The sequence below is a fragment of the Castanea sativa genome, chromosome 11 (genome assembly GCF_040712315.1).
Source record: "Castanea sativa cultivar Marrone di Chiusa Pesio chromosome 11, ASM4071231v1".
NCBI classification, from domain to species: domain Eukaryota; kingdom Viridiplantae; phylum Streptophyta; class Magnoliopsida; order Fagales; family Fagaceae; genus Castanea; species Castanea sativa.
This window is the reverse complement of record NC_134023.1, coordinates 64,901,282-64,917,360: the sequence shown is the minus strand read 5'-3', so window position 1 is coordinate 64,917,360 and position 16,079 is coordinate 64,901,282. Positions and strand designations below refer to the sequence as shown.

General features: G+C 33.9%; 1 protein-coding gene across 2 annotated transcripts; it reads right to left on the bottom strand.

The window, feature by feature from the left end:
- Positions 1 to 230: 230 nt before the first annotated feature.
- LOC142615760 (alpha-N-acetylglucosaminidase) lies at positions 231 to 15,732 on the bottom strand. 2 transcript variants are annotated; one of them, XM_075788586.1, is made up of 19 exons: positions 15,398 to 15,732; positions 14,706 to 14,779; positions 14,049 to 14,260; positions 13,554 to 13,675; positions 12,588 to 12,673; positions 11,312 to 11,406; positions 11,059 to 11,140; positions 10,748 to 10,854; positions 9,925 to 9,955; positions 8,464 to 8,581; positions 7,717 to 7,767; positions 6,323 to 6,432; positions 6,098 to 6,200; positions 5,477 to 5,575; positions 4,498 to 4,608; positions 3,074 to 3,237; positions 1,720 to 1,957; positions 997 to 1,075; positions 231 to 863 (listed from the first exon to the last, which is right to left on the bottom strand). In XM_075788586.1, the coding sequence occupies exons 1-19, from the start codon at positions 15,632 to 15,634 to the stop codon at positions 559 to 561; spliced, it is 2,424 nt and encodes an 807-aa protein (XP_075644701.1). In that variant the 5' UTR covers positions 15,635 to 15,732; the 3' UTR covers positions 231 to 558. The 2 variants fall into 2 exon arrangements, with proteins under 2 accessions (XP_075644701.1, XP_075644703.1); XM_075788588.1 differs by lacking the exon at positions 4,498 to 4,608.
- Between the last annotated feature and the right edge of the window lie 347 nt (positions 15,733 to 16,079).

Here is a 16,079-nt window from a genome sequence, read left to right as displayed (position 1 = left end):
AAGAAATTGAGAGTCTGGACAATTTGTCTCACTAAAATCATAACAATAATGAATAAATTTACACTAGACCCTACTTGTTTTATAAAGTGGAATTGATAAATTTAACTACCAAACGCACCTTTAAACAGAAATCCAGCAGATTAGATAATCATGCAATTTGGTTACAAAGTGGAATACTAAAACGTGAATCTCTCAAATTGAACAATGCCATATATATAAAGAACAATTACTATAGTCAACGACTTACTAAACCCCTTTGTAGGCTACACTCTTTATAAAACCTCTAACAACACATCTTATGCAATAATCTCAGAAATTTGCACGTATCGTCCTACCAAGTTACAAAAATAGATGACAATGAGAGTTAATTACTAGCCCCAGAATTTTGAAGGGCTTAGAGCAAGATTATTACTAAATAAAGATTATCAAGAACATATCTGATTATTTAACAAATTGCATCATCCTTTCTTCATATTTGACCTTTATAAAGAATCCCCCAAGTATGTAACATAAAATGTTTTCATACAAGGCTTTAGAAATGGTGCAATCCATTGGCCTTCACAGAATGAAGCGCAGTACCCGCTTGCCGCTTGTTTCAAAATGATACTTATTCTTTTTCCAATTCTTCTTACCAAAATATTTCTCATACAAGGCTTTAGAAATAGCTAGTGCATCTCCTTCAGCCGACACCGGATAAAGCTCTTGGCTTAGTTGCCATTTGTTCGAAAACGAAATCCATTCTTTTCTCCATTCCTCCATCTTGAAGTTTTCTTTTTCTCTCAAGCTTCTTAACAAATAATCAAAATAGGTTGAAGCTCGAGGTAGATAGTAGCCTTCAAGTAGTCCACTCCAGAATTTGTTTGCTGATTAGGGCCAAGCAAAAATGTTATGTAACAAAATGATGAAGCATTACATAAGTAATATATGTCGGTCTCTTCAGGGACATCCAATAAAAACCACTAAAAGTAGTAATATATGATGGAATATAAAGATTACCATAATCATGAAGTTTGCTCTGTATGAGTTCTGTGTTATCAAACCACATTGTGACTTGCGTTCTTGCATTCCACTCATACTGAAGGAGAGCATTGGAAAGTACATTGAATCAATCAAAATCATCTTATCTACCAAGTGTTTCTAAAAAATGCTGGTATTACTAGAGATAAGACAGAACCACTTCTCTATTAGTCAAATAAAAGAAGCAAGAGAGACTGTTAGGTGCCTGAAGTTGGCAAAGATTTGTAATGCGCAGTAAAAATCATTGAACATGAGTGGTACAATTCTATTATAGGAGCTTTGTAGGCAAGGGAAATATATTGTGCAGGTAACTCATGCAAAGAGACAAGGATGCCTTTTACTTAACCAAATATTTAATCTTATTTAGATAGATTAGATATGGTAAAACAAAACTGTATAGAAGCCTAGAAGGTGCAAGTTGGTTCAAATGATAATGTCTCATGACACTGTATAAGAGACGGGAAGAGAGAGAGCTACCTCCCCAGTATAGCGCATAGGCCCGACAATCCTCAGATTAAAAAAGAAAAAGAGAAAAAAAGAAAAAGAAAAAAGGAAAACGTATAGTTGACCTCCATACCTTGTGTAAGGTCTAAGGATCTTGTGGATTGTCAATATATATGAAGTTGAAACATGTTATTATTCCCAATTAAATTCAATTATGCTCTGGCTAAGTAATATGCCAATAAGGATATCTTTTCTCACCAGCTTCAACTCATGAGGATTCTTTGCCAACTTGTTTGCACTTTTGAGCCATGTTCCAAGTAAAAAATTGTCATCAGAAGCAAGAAGTATATCAATATCCTTTATGAGCTGAATAAATTCTTTGCTATGAAGATTTAAAGCTTTTGAATCCTTCTGTTGAAAAGCAGTCACAGCATCCAAATATACTTGGTTTGCTAGCTTTGACAGTACTTGCCGTGTTAAGTCCACCAAGTCATACCTGTCAAAATTCCATGGATAATTAAAATGTATTCTATTCTTTGCCTAATAATTATTTTCTTATGCTCTATCTATGTCAAGAGTTGGCCTTTCAATCATCAGAGTCAACTAGAAAAATCCTGCCACAGTTCCTTTATTATGGACACAACCTGGCATCAACATCTTACAATCACCGTTTGTAAAAGACAACATTACAATGCTGATTCTTAGATGCACATGACATTCAACATAACTTCTAACCATGTTAAATTCTAAGTGATTTCGCATATGAAGGAATTTTCAGAAAAGAAAAAGATATATTGATCAAAGACACAAAAACCACAAACCCAATGGTATCCATGTAATTGAATCGTGATATCCATTAATGTACATATTGAAGAGGCACCTGACTTTAGCATGAAGGAAGAGAAAATTAATTCATACATAACAATGAGGCATGCTCACTCACAGCTTAATTGTAAAGACCACATGGCGTTATTCAGCACTGGAAGGGGCCCAATAGAATAAATAGCTTAAGCTGTATAAAACCCCAATTATATATTTAGAGAGTTCTAGATTAGGCAGCTTGTGTTTGTGTAGTGGTTGCCTTCAAATTTGAGTGGTTTTTTAGAGGCTGCTTAAATTTGTGCAGATACACTTTACATAGATCCATACCTAAGTTTGAGAAACTCTGAGCAGTTTTTGTTGGGTCACTGATACCATAAAAGTTCATATATCAGATCCAATGTGCAAAGTGCTACTTAGTGACTTAGAATTTCAGGTTTAAGTAGTATTTATGCACCGTAGCTCATTTATTCTGCTTATCTCTTCACTCTTCAAAAATGGGGGAAAATGAAACTATCACAAGTCAATAAAGGCAAGTTAAGATTAGTTACCACGTATTTTGTATCATAAGAATGTAGCATAATATAAAAAGAGTTGATCCAACTGAACCACATCGCAAATATGGCATGTTATCAAGCTTTTATGACCAAATAAAATAAAACATATTGATTAGGGAATGGAAGCAGAAGGATCAATTCAAAAGAATTCACTTTATGCAGGATCGTCACGATCATGCCAGGGAAAAAGAATAAGAATATTGCAACTTGTGGATATATATTCTTTTCCATTTTACCTATATGTAACGCTTCCAGCAAAATTATTTCCAGCATCAATTAGAAGTCTTAAGGCTTTGATCACCTTCTGAGTAGAATACCATAAATGTGCCTGAGGCAAAGGAGAGCTGGTATTTGATGGATCCCAATCCGGGAATTTGACTATGAAATCAGTGTTATGATCCTGCAATGAGTTAAAGGCCACATAATAAGCATTTAGTAGATGCTGTCCTAACCACAGGAGAAAGTAATCAACAACTATCATAGCTGGTGGCTGTAATTTATTAAGTTGGAATGTTGAATGAACATCTATATTATAGCAAACGCTCATTTCATAAAGGTATACTTCAAAATGATCATGTTAAAAAAGATCCAAGAATCACTAAAATCTTTAGCAGAAGAAAACACAATACATTTACATAACCAAATAATACTTTAATTCTTGGTCCACACAGCAACATTAGCATCTTTTATTTATTTATTTATTTTTATGTTTATAAGACACCATAAACATAAAAGCAATAAACCACCTATACAGAGAACTATAATAAGTCATAGAGAAATTTTCACTAAATAATCTTTCATGACATTAAAACTTTAGAATATTTTCATAGGAAAAAGAATCAGTCTTAGATTACTCTTTATTTACAGTTCTCAAAGATACTTTTAAAATCATTTCTTCAAAGAAGTAGACAAGTGCTTTCTTGGTGCTCAATTATTTTGATAGGAATATTATTGAATATCTTCTGCAGCAACAAAAGGAACATCCTATTTCTCGGTGCATAGTGAAATTCTTTGGTACAATTACAGTGAACTCACAAGCAAACATCATAGGGAATTCTTGCAAATCCTCTATTAGAATGAAAGTCATGTTTGAGAAGAGAAAATTACTTCAGGGATAAGGCCTTAAGAGAAGAGAAGTAACTAGCAGCAATCAACAAAGTTTTGATTATTGCAAATAAAATTAAGCTGTGAATGATCACCACATAAAGGTCACCTTTCTACACTGGTATTCATCTCTTGACAAGAAATATTATATAGTTCATTCCATGAGTTCAGAGAATGACGCTAAAATTTCTTCTTTCAAGGATTCATCACTATATTTCGGTCTATATGCTCTCAAAAGAAACTAAATATGGAATGGATATCCTTGACTAGAAGTTGTAAATTTAACAACCACCACTTTAACTTTGGATAGAATAGAATGGCGAAAAAAATAAATGTGGCCCTGACTAATTTGTTGATGATCCATAGTCAACCCCAAAACTTTGGGACTATGGCTTGGTGGTGGTTGTTTGCAACACAAATTTGTTATGTTAAGAACCAAAATATTAAAGAACATTATATTATGTTTCCCTTTCTAGTCATCTTTTTCAAATTATTCTTATGGCTAAAAATGACATTGAGATATCCTATCCAATAAATTTAATAAAAAAAAACATACTTCTATTACATCTGAACAATTGTAAATTGTGTGATAAAGAATTTCCCAAGCTGCCTCAACTTGATGAATTGCTTTGCCATAGCGTCTGTGGGAATAGGACTTCAACCACTCCTACAATAGTAATAATATTAAATTACAACCATACAGCATTAAAATGTCAGGCATCATGAACCATCAGAGAAGCATTTCTTCTTTTTTGATAAGTAGAAGCATTTTTTTCACTCATCTGAATCTAGCATGCATTTTTCATGTGCACGTGTTTGTGAGTAATTAAAAATTAAAATTAAAAAAAAAGCCAAGTAGCCACATAATCTAGCCCAATTATGTATACAAAAATGATTGTCAAAATAGTATAGGAGGTAAAACACGTAAGTTAAATAAATCCTTATTCTATACCTGTTGATGGTAGGCTTGATAAAGATTTTTTTCGTACTTCCTAACAACCTAAGCTTTAAGATTTATGTTTTACCAATATGGTAAGCTTCCTTAGTCCATTTGGTCTTGTTTACCAATTTTAGTGTCTCTCTTCTTGGTTATTTCTTTTGACTGCACGTGCAAGGCCCACAAATCAGTTGAGGGGTATTGGGTGGGCCTGCAGTGCAGGAGGGAGTAAGCATGTGGTATGAATAATTTACAATGTTGGGCCACTTCCTAACAACTTAAGCTTTTGGAATTGATGATGATCCAATATTAATCCTGCTATACATTCACAGTTTGACATAACCTGGAGGATAGATTACTTCGTTGTAAAAAGAGAGGAAATAACATTAGAATATTAGAGTAACATACAGAAAGAACTAATGGTGAAACAAGATAAGGGGGACAGAAGAGCATAGAAACTTTTTTATTACGTGTGTGAATCTTAAAAAGTTTCTGCACCCTTCTATTCTAATTACTGAATAGTCCTTGCTAAAATAAGCATTGAATAGCAGTCCTGCCCAAAACAAGTAATTAAAAGAAGTTGAAAATCTATAATTACCAGAAGTTGAACTTTTTCACTCCGAAAGGCCATTTCAGACATCAACTCGTAAACAACTGGATTTTGCTCTATCCCTTCCATGCACATACCAACACCAACCTGTTACAACAAGTTTGTAAGTCAACCTGCTCTAAAAAAGTCACAAAACTACAGTAACAAAAGAAACAAGCACCAAAGTTTATAATTTTCACAACCAGTGTTCTTTTCAATGGATGTAAGTGCAGATTAAGAGTCTGTTTGAAACAACTTATTTAGCTAAAACTGAAAACTTTTTGCTGAAAGCATTGTAGATAAAGCTAAAAGGTAGCTGAAATAGTATAGTGAGACCTATGAATAGTACCAAAGAGTACAATGGGACCCATAAATAGTAGCAAAAATAAGCTAAATAGTAAAAAAATCTGACTTTTTAAGCCAATGCCAAATGCACACTAAGCAAGAAGATGGCAAACGTTATGAATCAGATACTCTGCTGTATAAAATATCAACTAGCAATTGAACTGCTTTTCCAAACCTACTACAATGTTAGAAAGTCTAGATCAAAAAAAAAAATTTCCTGCATTTTAGGCTTTCAAGTTATACATGCTAGGAACAATATTTGGATTTCACAATAGTAGAACATACCATGGTTGAATTTTTACTGACACGGGCATCAACTGGACCTGAGGAGATCGCATCAAAGATGCCATACATTTCAATATTTCCACCAAAGTTATGCAACATACACCTGGAGCATATTAAGAGTACACATATTTACTATAAAATTAAATCTCCAGGGTGAGATCTCATGAAGATTAAACATCTACTTTGAGATTTAAATAACAGCTACCATGTTAAAGAGCTACTTACCAGACATAAGGAGTACCATAAAAGTGAGATGAATTTTTCCATATTGGTTTGACATCAGCATATAAATCAAGAACTATCATTTTCCCAAATGGAACAGAATGTAAAAGTGCCTGCAGATATCACCAAGTTGAAAGTTAATCACCATAATTGAAGTTATAGCACACGCACAAAACATGTGTGGCAGCAGAAAACATTAGCAACCACCCCAATGCAAAAGGAATAGAAGTTATAGCACAATATCATTTTTCTCTGGGATCAGTAATTGTAATGTAAAAATCGAAGAAGTTGAGCGACAAATATATTTCAGAAACTGAAGGAAAATAGCATCATCAGATCCCGTTTTCAAAACCACTTTATACAAAACCTGAAAGTTTTTGATAACTTCTCTTTGGGTACCTTTTCAACCTATCCCCATATAATTCTTTTAGAGGACAGCTGTTCTCCATTATTTTCACTAATACCAATGCCCTCTTTACTCTGGTGCTGCCATACCAAAGCCCTGTCTTATTCCATGGAAATGCTGTTGAACACTTCGAGTGTTCATCAGCATTATTTTTTACTGGTCTCTCAGGCCATTGTACATAGGTTTTGTGTAATGAGAAACTAGAAACACCCTTGAAGAAGTTAAATACTACTCTTGGTATTAATCTTAAATGACAGACAGTTTTGCAGGCCATTCTTTGGCATTATCGCCTCCTATATGTACTTCTTAATCGCAGTTTTATCCCAAGTTCTTCATTCAGGGAACAATAGCATACTAGAGAATAAGATTATTAACTCTGATGATTTCAATCATGGGGTACTTTTATCATAGAGATTTGAGACAAAGATTACAAATATACAATGAACCTCCAAAAAATGAATTTCCTAAGATTACTGGACAGCCAAGTGATTCTAAATTGGAAGCTACATCCACTCTGTCAAAGAATATAATTATGCAATGTGAGAAGCAGGGTCACAGTAGGAGTAATATGGATAGAGTTTGAACCTTCAGCATGAATGCATGAAGTCGCTGCTCTAAAGAAACAAACAAACTGGCACTATGGCAGAATAACAGTTTTTACATCCCCCAAAGAAGATGGGTCAGAACAGTAAACAGAATGTCACAATAACCTTTTATCTGCTGATACTTCTCAACTTGCCCAAGAGAGCTTAGACTCTTGATTAGCCATCTGGAAGGCTTTGCAACTTGATTTAGGAAACAATGTAAGACTGCCTTGAAAAAAGAGATAATCTTTACATGCTACCAAATAATAAATTACACAATCACGCATACTTTACAAATAAAAATGATTTAAGTATTCTGTTTGCAGCACCCCATTTAATGAAAAAAAATCTTTATCACACTAAGAAAAACAGAATGCTTAGAATTTACATCTTATGTACATACATACCTTCATTTGGGGTGGTTTCCAATATGCAGAGTCTGAAGAGAAGAGCCAACCCTGGACATTCATAGAACTGTCAACTATAAATATCTCTGATTATACAATGTCAAGGTTCACATGAACCACTTCTTGATCCACCATATATATTCACTTTAGATTTTGTAGTTGATTTTTATGAATCAGAAAAAAGAAAACCTCTGTTCAGTACAGCAACCAAGAGTGGGCATTTGGGGAGCACATTTAACAAGATGAAACTTCGAAATGATAAGCATCAGTTCCAAAGATATTCTACATTTGACCTCTGTTTTCATGCTTTAACTATTTAATAGAAAAAGTTCTGATAAGCATGAGAGCGACACATTGATAAAATACACACAAATGTGCATATCAAATGCACATTCACATATTTTAGTAGGCAGGTAAAGGTGCAATAAAACTGTAAGTTATATAGAAGTCCGTAGTGCATCTAGTAAAGGGGTATTATTTTACAAACCCAGTTATATCTTTAAACATTTTATTACGACACATTACACAATAAGCAAACCAGTCAGAATGCATGATAGGAAAACAATGTCACCATCACAATCACTAATCATTCTGAACTTGCTACATCATTTAAACAATGAGTTTCTTAAGGTTTGAATATCAATTGAGTAAATGACTAAACATGACAAAGTAAATCACATAACATACTCCAACAAAATTTCCAAGCCTTTTAGGGGGGAGGGTGGGTTGGTAACTTGAGAAGCTTACCTGCATTAACCACACTGCATCCTTGTCACCTTTGGACATTGCTTTGTAGACAGAAGCTCCGAGCAACGATATATATGTTGGATCATTTGTAGGTGGGGAATTTTCATTGAATGTATCACTAAATAGAAGTCATGGTAACAGGTGATTCAGTGACCCACATTAGCAAGTATGCTATGAACACACCAAAGAAGAAAAGGGCATAGAACTATCCAATAATTGCTAGTAAGATTATTCCCCCAATTGTTTGTGAAAAAATTGCCTAATTTCAACTGTTAAATAAAGCATAAAGAAGAAATAGGATGCACAACAGCCGCATAGAAGAACCCGATAATGATCTGGATAGGAGGTCCTCAATGAAACAGGTCTAAGTATGAACTATAACTATGAAGCCAAAGCAGTGAAATGAAAATATCAAAGTGAAATTACATTTTTTCAAGTCCCATTAAAGCCATAGACATTTGGTAACTAAGATTAATTTGTTGGCCTAAAAAAACCATTTCAACAGTAAAAGGCCACACAAAAAAAGAAAAAGAAAAAGAAAAAGAAAAAAAAGCGCTTCTCTAAGAACTGCTTTATGAATATTACTCCTACTTAGATCATTGACTACATCATCTTTCAAACCTTAGGTTCCAGAGAACAAATGTTACTATAAGAGATACTAGTTTTGTTCTTTTGGACATGGTTAATTCTAACTGACAAACTCTAAGAATGCAAGTTTCAAAGAATCCAGTGATTAATCACTCTTAAACCCAACTTTTAAATGTCAAAGCTTACAATTTAAAACCTTCAAGAAAAAAGCATTGCCACTGGACTCACACCATTCAACAAGACACAAGATTGTTCATGTATATAATCAAAAAAATAAGAAAGGCTCCTAATTCCTCAGTTTTTCATTCACCCTCTATAAAACTGGTTATATTAATTACAAATAAAAACTTCTGGAATGTCAGAATTTGATAACACAAATGCTCAAGCTTCAGTTTGTCATAATGATCATGAGAACAACTTGTGTACACGTATCACAGGTTTGTCATTTATAGGGGCATAATGCTGCATAGAAAATCTCTGGCTTGATCAAACTTACTTATCAAATTATCTTTTAATATCTCTACCAATCCTAAAAAAATGGTCACATCTGCTTCATGTTCATAGATTTGCACTTCTGAAAAAGTTTCAGTAACAAGTGAGACTGCTAAAGATACATCAGATAATAAATAAAAAAGGGGCTAAGTTATTGCTTCTATACCTAAAGTTTTCACAAATTTTGTTTTTGACCTAAACTAAACAATATTTTTGCCAAAACAACACACACAAATATCTCGGGGGGGGGGGGGGGGGGTAACAAAACAGAAAATCAATTTAATGCAAAAAAAAGTTAGGTAACTTGGAGAAATCGTGCTCAATTATATATCCAAAAATGTTAAGAAACATTCTACTAAGAATCTGAATGAGAGAAATTACCAGTTGTAAATGTCTGTCACATCCCCATATTCTGTAATCAATGCATACAAACATGACCAACAAAATCAGTCACTAAATTAGAAAGGAAAAAAAATACGACTTTAGTCCATACAAGTCATCTTTTAAGAGTAACTCTTCATATACAACTGAACTGTTAAAATATATCATTGATGAAGCTAAAAGCATCTGTACTCAAAGGAGCGGGGGGAGATTAACTCTGGCATCATCCTTTAGTAACTAAAACAAATTTTTTAAACCATCATTTTATTCATTTACAGAAAGGTTGATACACATTCATAGTATCAATCACTGTGAAACTGTAGCCCACTTCCAAGTTTCTACAGATTATCATTATACCAATGAAACTCAGTCCAATCCCAAGGTCTCCATACAATGCCAAAGGTTGAAAGACTATGCAAACCCGTTCATGTGCTACTTGGCAGCAAAAAGTGAATCAACTGATGGTCCACTAAGTCACCAAGAAGACTAGAAACTGAACTGAATTTGAAACTCATAGACTATGAATACATTCTCTCCAAAAAAAGAAAAATGGCCAGGGTAAGACCGCCTACCATGACCTCTAGTGGGAGCTTTGTGCACAAGGTACAACCTTTTTTTTAAAAAGTGAATAAATTCTGATTAAAATCATCTTCTATCAAATGATTCGAGTTTTATGTCTAAAATCATTTTTCCATTGCAGTCGTGAAGGACTAAAATGAAGTGATTAAAGGACACACGCATGTATATATGGAAAACTTTGTTAATGCTACAGTGCGAAGAATAGTGCTATTCCAAGTAAACGATCTACAGTAAAAAGGAGCACCTTTAACTTGTCGCCTAATGAAAGCCTCCCCAATCTCAACAAATAAAGGATCAGAGGGATCCAGAAGGAAAGTACAGCTCCAACGACACTCAGCATCAACAGAGTTCCTAATGACAAAAGATGGAAAACCTCAACATATTGAATAGTATGACATTTTCACACAACAGACTCCAAATCAGATGGAAGATATTCAGGAACCCCGAATATGATTTGTCTAATCCATGTTGCCTAATATAAAATACTTCAGACAATTGGAATTCATAGACCACAAGTCATACAATGCATATCAAAGAGCAAGAAATATGAATTACCAGTTTCCAAGTTTAGTTATGTTTGCTGAAGGAGATATCTTCTTCAAGGCTGCTGGAATGTTCCCAGAGAATGATGGCAGCACTGAAACAAAGAGACATTAAATTTGATTAGCCACGTCATCACATTGAGAATGAATAATTTGTCACTTCAAAAAAACCTTTTTATTTAATTGGGAATCAAGAACTAAAAAACATCTCCCAAAAAATTTTGGTCTGGCAAAGTTGCTGTGGAATTCAGTTATGGCAACAATACCAGGCGTCATTCCTAGCTCTAGCATCCGAGATAATATCCGTTTCTGTAGAGCTAATTGCTGATCTAACCAATTTTGAGTTAAGGGTCCACCCCACCTGTGATAGAATAAATATTAGATTTTATAAACTTAAGGAAGATGATAAAGACAACAAGCAGTATAACATCCAGCCTGTCCAGCAAAAGATGTTAAAATGCATTTCGCGAATCTCATGTACATGCATAATCTCAAAACATGTGACTTCCTAAGTTATATGCATAAATTTACACCTCTAAAACCAATCAGGAAAAAATAGGAGCAATAATGATCTCTCTTATTTGGTTGAGAGCTGAGAGTATAACGATAAATCATCCTTCTCTAAGGGACATCAAATAAACACTGCATATTTCCTATACAGAATCAGATGCTTTGTATCTTTGTTGGACAAGAATTGCAACCATCACTCAACTAGGCAACCACACCTAGCTACATCTTATACGGTTCCACTCATCACACAGTGGGGACACCCTTACCTGAGTCACATGTAGTGCCATCTCAATATGGCAAACTTATGAACGAGTCACGTGATATATGATTTACTGTCAGTCACCAGCTGGCAGTCTTATTGTCAAGCTTCAAATGACAACATCATCATTGATACTCATATATGGCATCCAATTGAGTAGAATTCAAATTTTCAAATTTGCAATACTATCCCAAGTTTCATGACAGATCTATATACTTCTCATCCACAGAATATATCATCCATAAGTGAAAATAACATTGTGTAAAATTTGAAACAGGTACAATTAATTTCCACTTGGCCCAAATGTATCACTTAATAATAAATTGGACTGCTGAACTAGTCATGAACTCATGTCACAGCTACACAGCCACCTGTATAAGAGGACCATGAGCACGGGTGGAAGACCAATCAGAAGAATTGTATGCAAGGTTTTAAGTGAGATATGGTTATGATATAAGCAGAACCCCAACGACAATTCTCCACATTTTTTTTTAACCATTTATCAACATCTTCCAGAGGTTTTTCACAGATGATTAAAAATGCACACCCATATACGTCAGTATGTCTATATGTATGTGTTAAAACTAGCGATTAATTAAATATCCTAATTAATCTCCCATAAGCATGATTCTAGAGGAAGGTATCCAAATGATTGACATAAATGTTTAAAATGTAATACAGGATTGTTGACCCAACATCATCCTCTCGTCCACAGTTCAAGTACTTGCTAAGGAAACACCACTAGACAAACAATAGATATCATGCAAACCCACCCATGTAAATTTCCCATGCGAGCCCAAGCAAGGAAAGCAGGTCCACCAAAGAAATCATTCAAATTATCCTTGCTAATATTAAAATCCTACAATAAAAAATACAAGTCACATGGCAAAAATCAGAAGTAGAAGTCAAACTTGACATATATGGAAGTAACAAATACCAGACAATATAACAACTCATGATATTAAAAAATTGAAAAATAGCAGTAATTAATTCATCTTTTACAAATAGAGACACTGCCTCTTTTATCTCAAAAGCTCAAAGAGAAGACAAGACCAGATCTACAAGGCTTCAGTACTTATATAAAAAAGAAAGCACACTGGTTTGTATTCATAATATAAAATTCTTAACAGAATATGGAATTAGTTCTCAGTTCATTGGCCTCCTCAAAGCTAATACACATCACATGTTCTTCAATGTGTGTCTATATATATTAATACAGCGAGGAGCATATTCGTTAAAGTTATTTAGTGATAATTTCATGGAGTAGAGCCTTCTGGGTTGAATTTCAAATTTCTGTGACATGCTGTTGGCTTGAATGTCATATTCATATTTCCATAACAAAGATCATTTTTTTGGCAGCCAATTTGACACTTAGCCCCTTGAAGTTATTTTTATTTATTTATTTTAAGGTTATTATGGGTGAAAATTTAATTTGAAAAAAATGTATCTTGACTCAATATCCAATGACACAAAAATGGATGTAGGGTTATTTGTTATATAAATCAAAACCTCAAATGTGGAGTGTTGTTTATGAAAATAGAGGAGGGTTTCTGACATATCTCCAAACCTCGAAGAAGTTTGGTTTAATTTACCCAAATAACTTAAACTCTTAACAGTCAAGCTATAAAATATATAGGAATTCTATGCACAAGTTGCTACACAGTGGGAAGCTTATAAAGTGGCACACAACAAATGGTTGAATACCATTGACACCTATAATGATGCATTTAATCATTCACCATGAAAACTTTCTGCCAAATGGCTTCTTGGCCAACAAATGCTAAAGGCAGGTTCACCCCATGAAGAGCCATCCAATCTATCTCTTTCTCCCATCTTTCCCAGTCCCACCAAACATAGGAATCTGCAAAGAAAAAATGTGAAATTACCTAAGGAATTCCCTACAATAAACTCTGGTTTTTGGATTGGTAAATTATATGCACACCCATTGGGTTTTTTAACCCATGACCTCACTCTTCACCCATTCTTGTGTGAGGAGGTATTGACATTTGAGTCAGAGCTCACCAGCAAATTTACTACAACAAAGATTAGCTGAAGTAACAAAATAGTACACTATCATTCTCTAAAGTGTATAATAGGTGAATTCTTGAATTCCTAAATAATATATAATCTATTTTACAGTTCCTGTCCTCTCAATCACTTAAATCTGAAGCATAGCACATTTAGTTCCAAAATTTTGGTAGAACTGAAAAGGTAAGCAAAGATTCAATACTCACAACTAGATGTAACAACATTCTGGTAATAGTTCCATGGGACTGGCCGCTGAATCATCACCCCATCGTCTTTTACAAGAGGCAGTGATCCTGGCTTAGGGATGGAAGCTATCTGAACTCCACCAGTCTTGTCCCATGAAACATGAGCACCACACCAATACTTTAAGTACCAGTAGAGGCCAGATGCAATTTCTACAGCTGTGGTTCCTTTAATCCTGAAAGAGAAATGCAAAACTTATAATCACAGAATATATATATATATATATATATATATATATATATATATATATATATATATATTGCTTTCTCTCATTTCGGGGAGAAGGGGGTAGCGGAAGATATGACTGAAAGAAAAACCACCAGGAATCTTTCATAGCCAGATGCCTACCTATCCTTTAGAAGGGGTTAAAAAAATAACTCTTTCAATGGTGACATCTTCCGATGCACAAAACAATAAATTTAAAGGTTCAAAACTTTAAGTTCAAATCAAATCATCCAATGAGCCCAAGAGGAGGGAAAATGGGAGGGATTAATGATATCAGCCATAACATTCTTGAAGATGAAAATTGCTAGAAATGGACAAATAAAGATCCTTAAATAACAAAACAAATAAATATTATAAAGGGATAAAATCTTCAGCAAGAACCATATCCAACGTACACAATCGCAGGCCCATTCTTGCTTGAGGAGTTGTAATTACTTATCAAAAAGCAACTTTGTCCACCACAAACATCCTGATATTTAAAATTGAAACTGTCAGCAAAATTATTATGATGATACTTTGCCAAGAATAATTTATAGAAATTAAGCCATACATACATAAAGCAGTCTAATAGAGAAATGTAAAAGAGTTGAAGTCTTGAAGATAAAATCCTCAAAAGAGGCCAAATGGACTAATGAGCAATTGGTTGTACTTCTTCTTCTTCTTTGTTTTAAGTCAAGGGAAAAACATAAAACAAAATCCCCCTTTCTATTCTCATAGCACTAGGATGCAAGGAAAAATTTTGTAAAATAAAAATAAAAAATAGGTACAGAAGGAGACCATTTTAACCAAAAATGAACCATCAAAAGTTAAATAACTTAAATTTCTATTCTATTCCTGGAATTTTCCAATTCTAAGCATTAATGCATGCAAATAAAAAACACAGAAAATTGAGGACACCCAGATCAAATAAGCAACAATCAAAACTTACATGAGAGTTTTAAGCAAAGCTTCATCTTTTAGAACCAAAAGCAGCATATAAGAACACAGTACAGCATACAAGGATACAAAAATTGAAGAACACCCAGATAAAACAAAGCAATAATAAAGCATTCAAAGCGTGAACAAAAGGCCAAAAATGGGACATTACACGAGGGACAATCTTGAACTGGAAACTGGATACATAGCACTGAGGAAGCAATCTCTTGAGAACAGCTTTGGCTGCAGCTTCTTGAACTGAAGGAGATGCCCTCTTTGAGTCCAAGTGTTTGAGCAAAGCCTGTATTGGTTTTGGCTGTGATAGAGTTAAAGCTGTTGGTAGTAGCAATGTGAGTGTGAGTGTGAGTGTGAGAATCAAAAGTAGAAAGATGGAGTTGGAATTAGACATGGGTTTGGTTTGGTTTGATTGTGTTCTTCAGAGGATTGAGTTTTGTGGTCAACGAAACTCAGTTCTGTAATAACTCCATTTTGAATGGTAGAACCAAACGAGGAAGTAGTTTTGTTTATTTTGTACTCTGAATTTTTTTTTTTTTTGTCGCCTTCGTTTTTTTTTTTACAACGTGGAGGCTTGTTCATATATCATTGTCATTCTCTGTTTATTTTGTTTTGTTTATTTGTCATGTAAATTTTTAAAAATTTACTATTTTTGAGTACAAATTAAATTTTTAAATAAAAATAATAATAGAAATAAACTAATTCGGTTCTATTTGATTTATTTCGATCTTTTTTTTTTTGAGAAAGTGATTTATTTCGATTTAAATTGGTTCGCTTGAGTTTATATTGTCTCATTCGTCCATTCAATTCGGTTCCGTTCATTTCAATTAATTTTGGTC

Coding starts and splice junctions, on each gene's coding strand:
- LOC142615760 (XM_075788586.1), bottom strand. CDS start 15,634: ATGTCTAATTCCAACTCCATCTTTCTACTTTTGATTCTCACACTCACA. Junction 11,407..12,587: donor CGCATGGGAAATTTACATGG/GTGGGTTTGCAT, acceptor ATTCTATCACAG/GTGGGGTGGACCCTTAACTC. Junction 1,076..1,719: donor ATCCTCATGAGTTGAAGCTG/GTGAGAAAAGAT, acceptor GCTCTCCTTCAG/TATGAGTGGAATGCAAGAAC.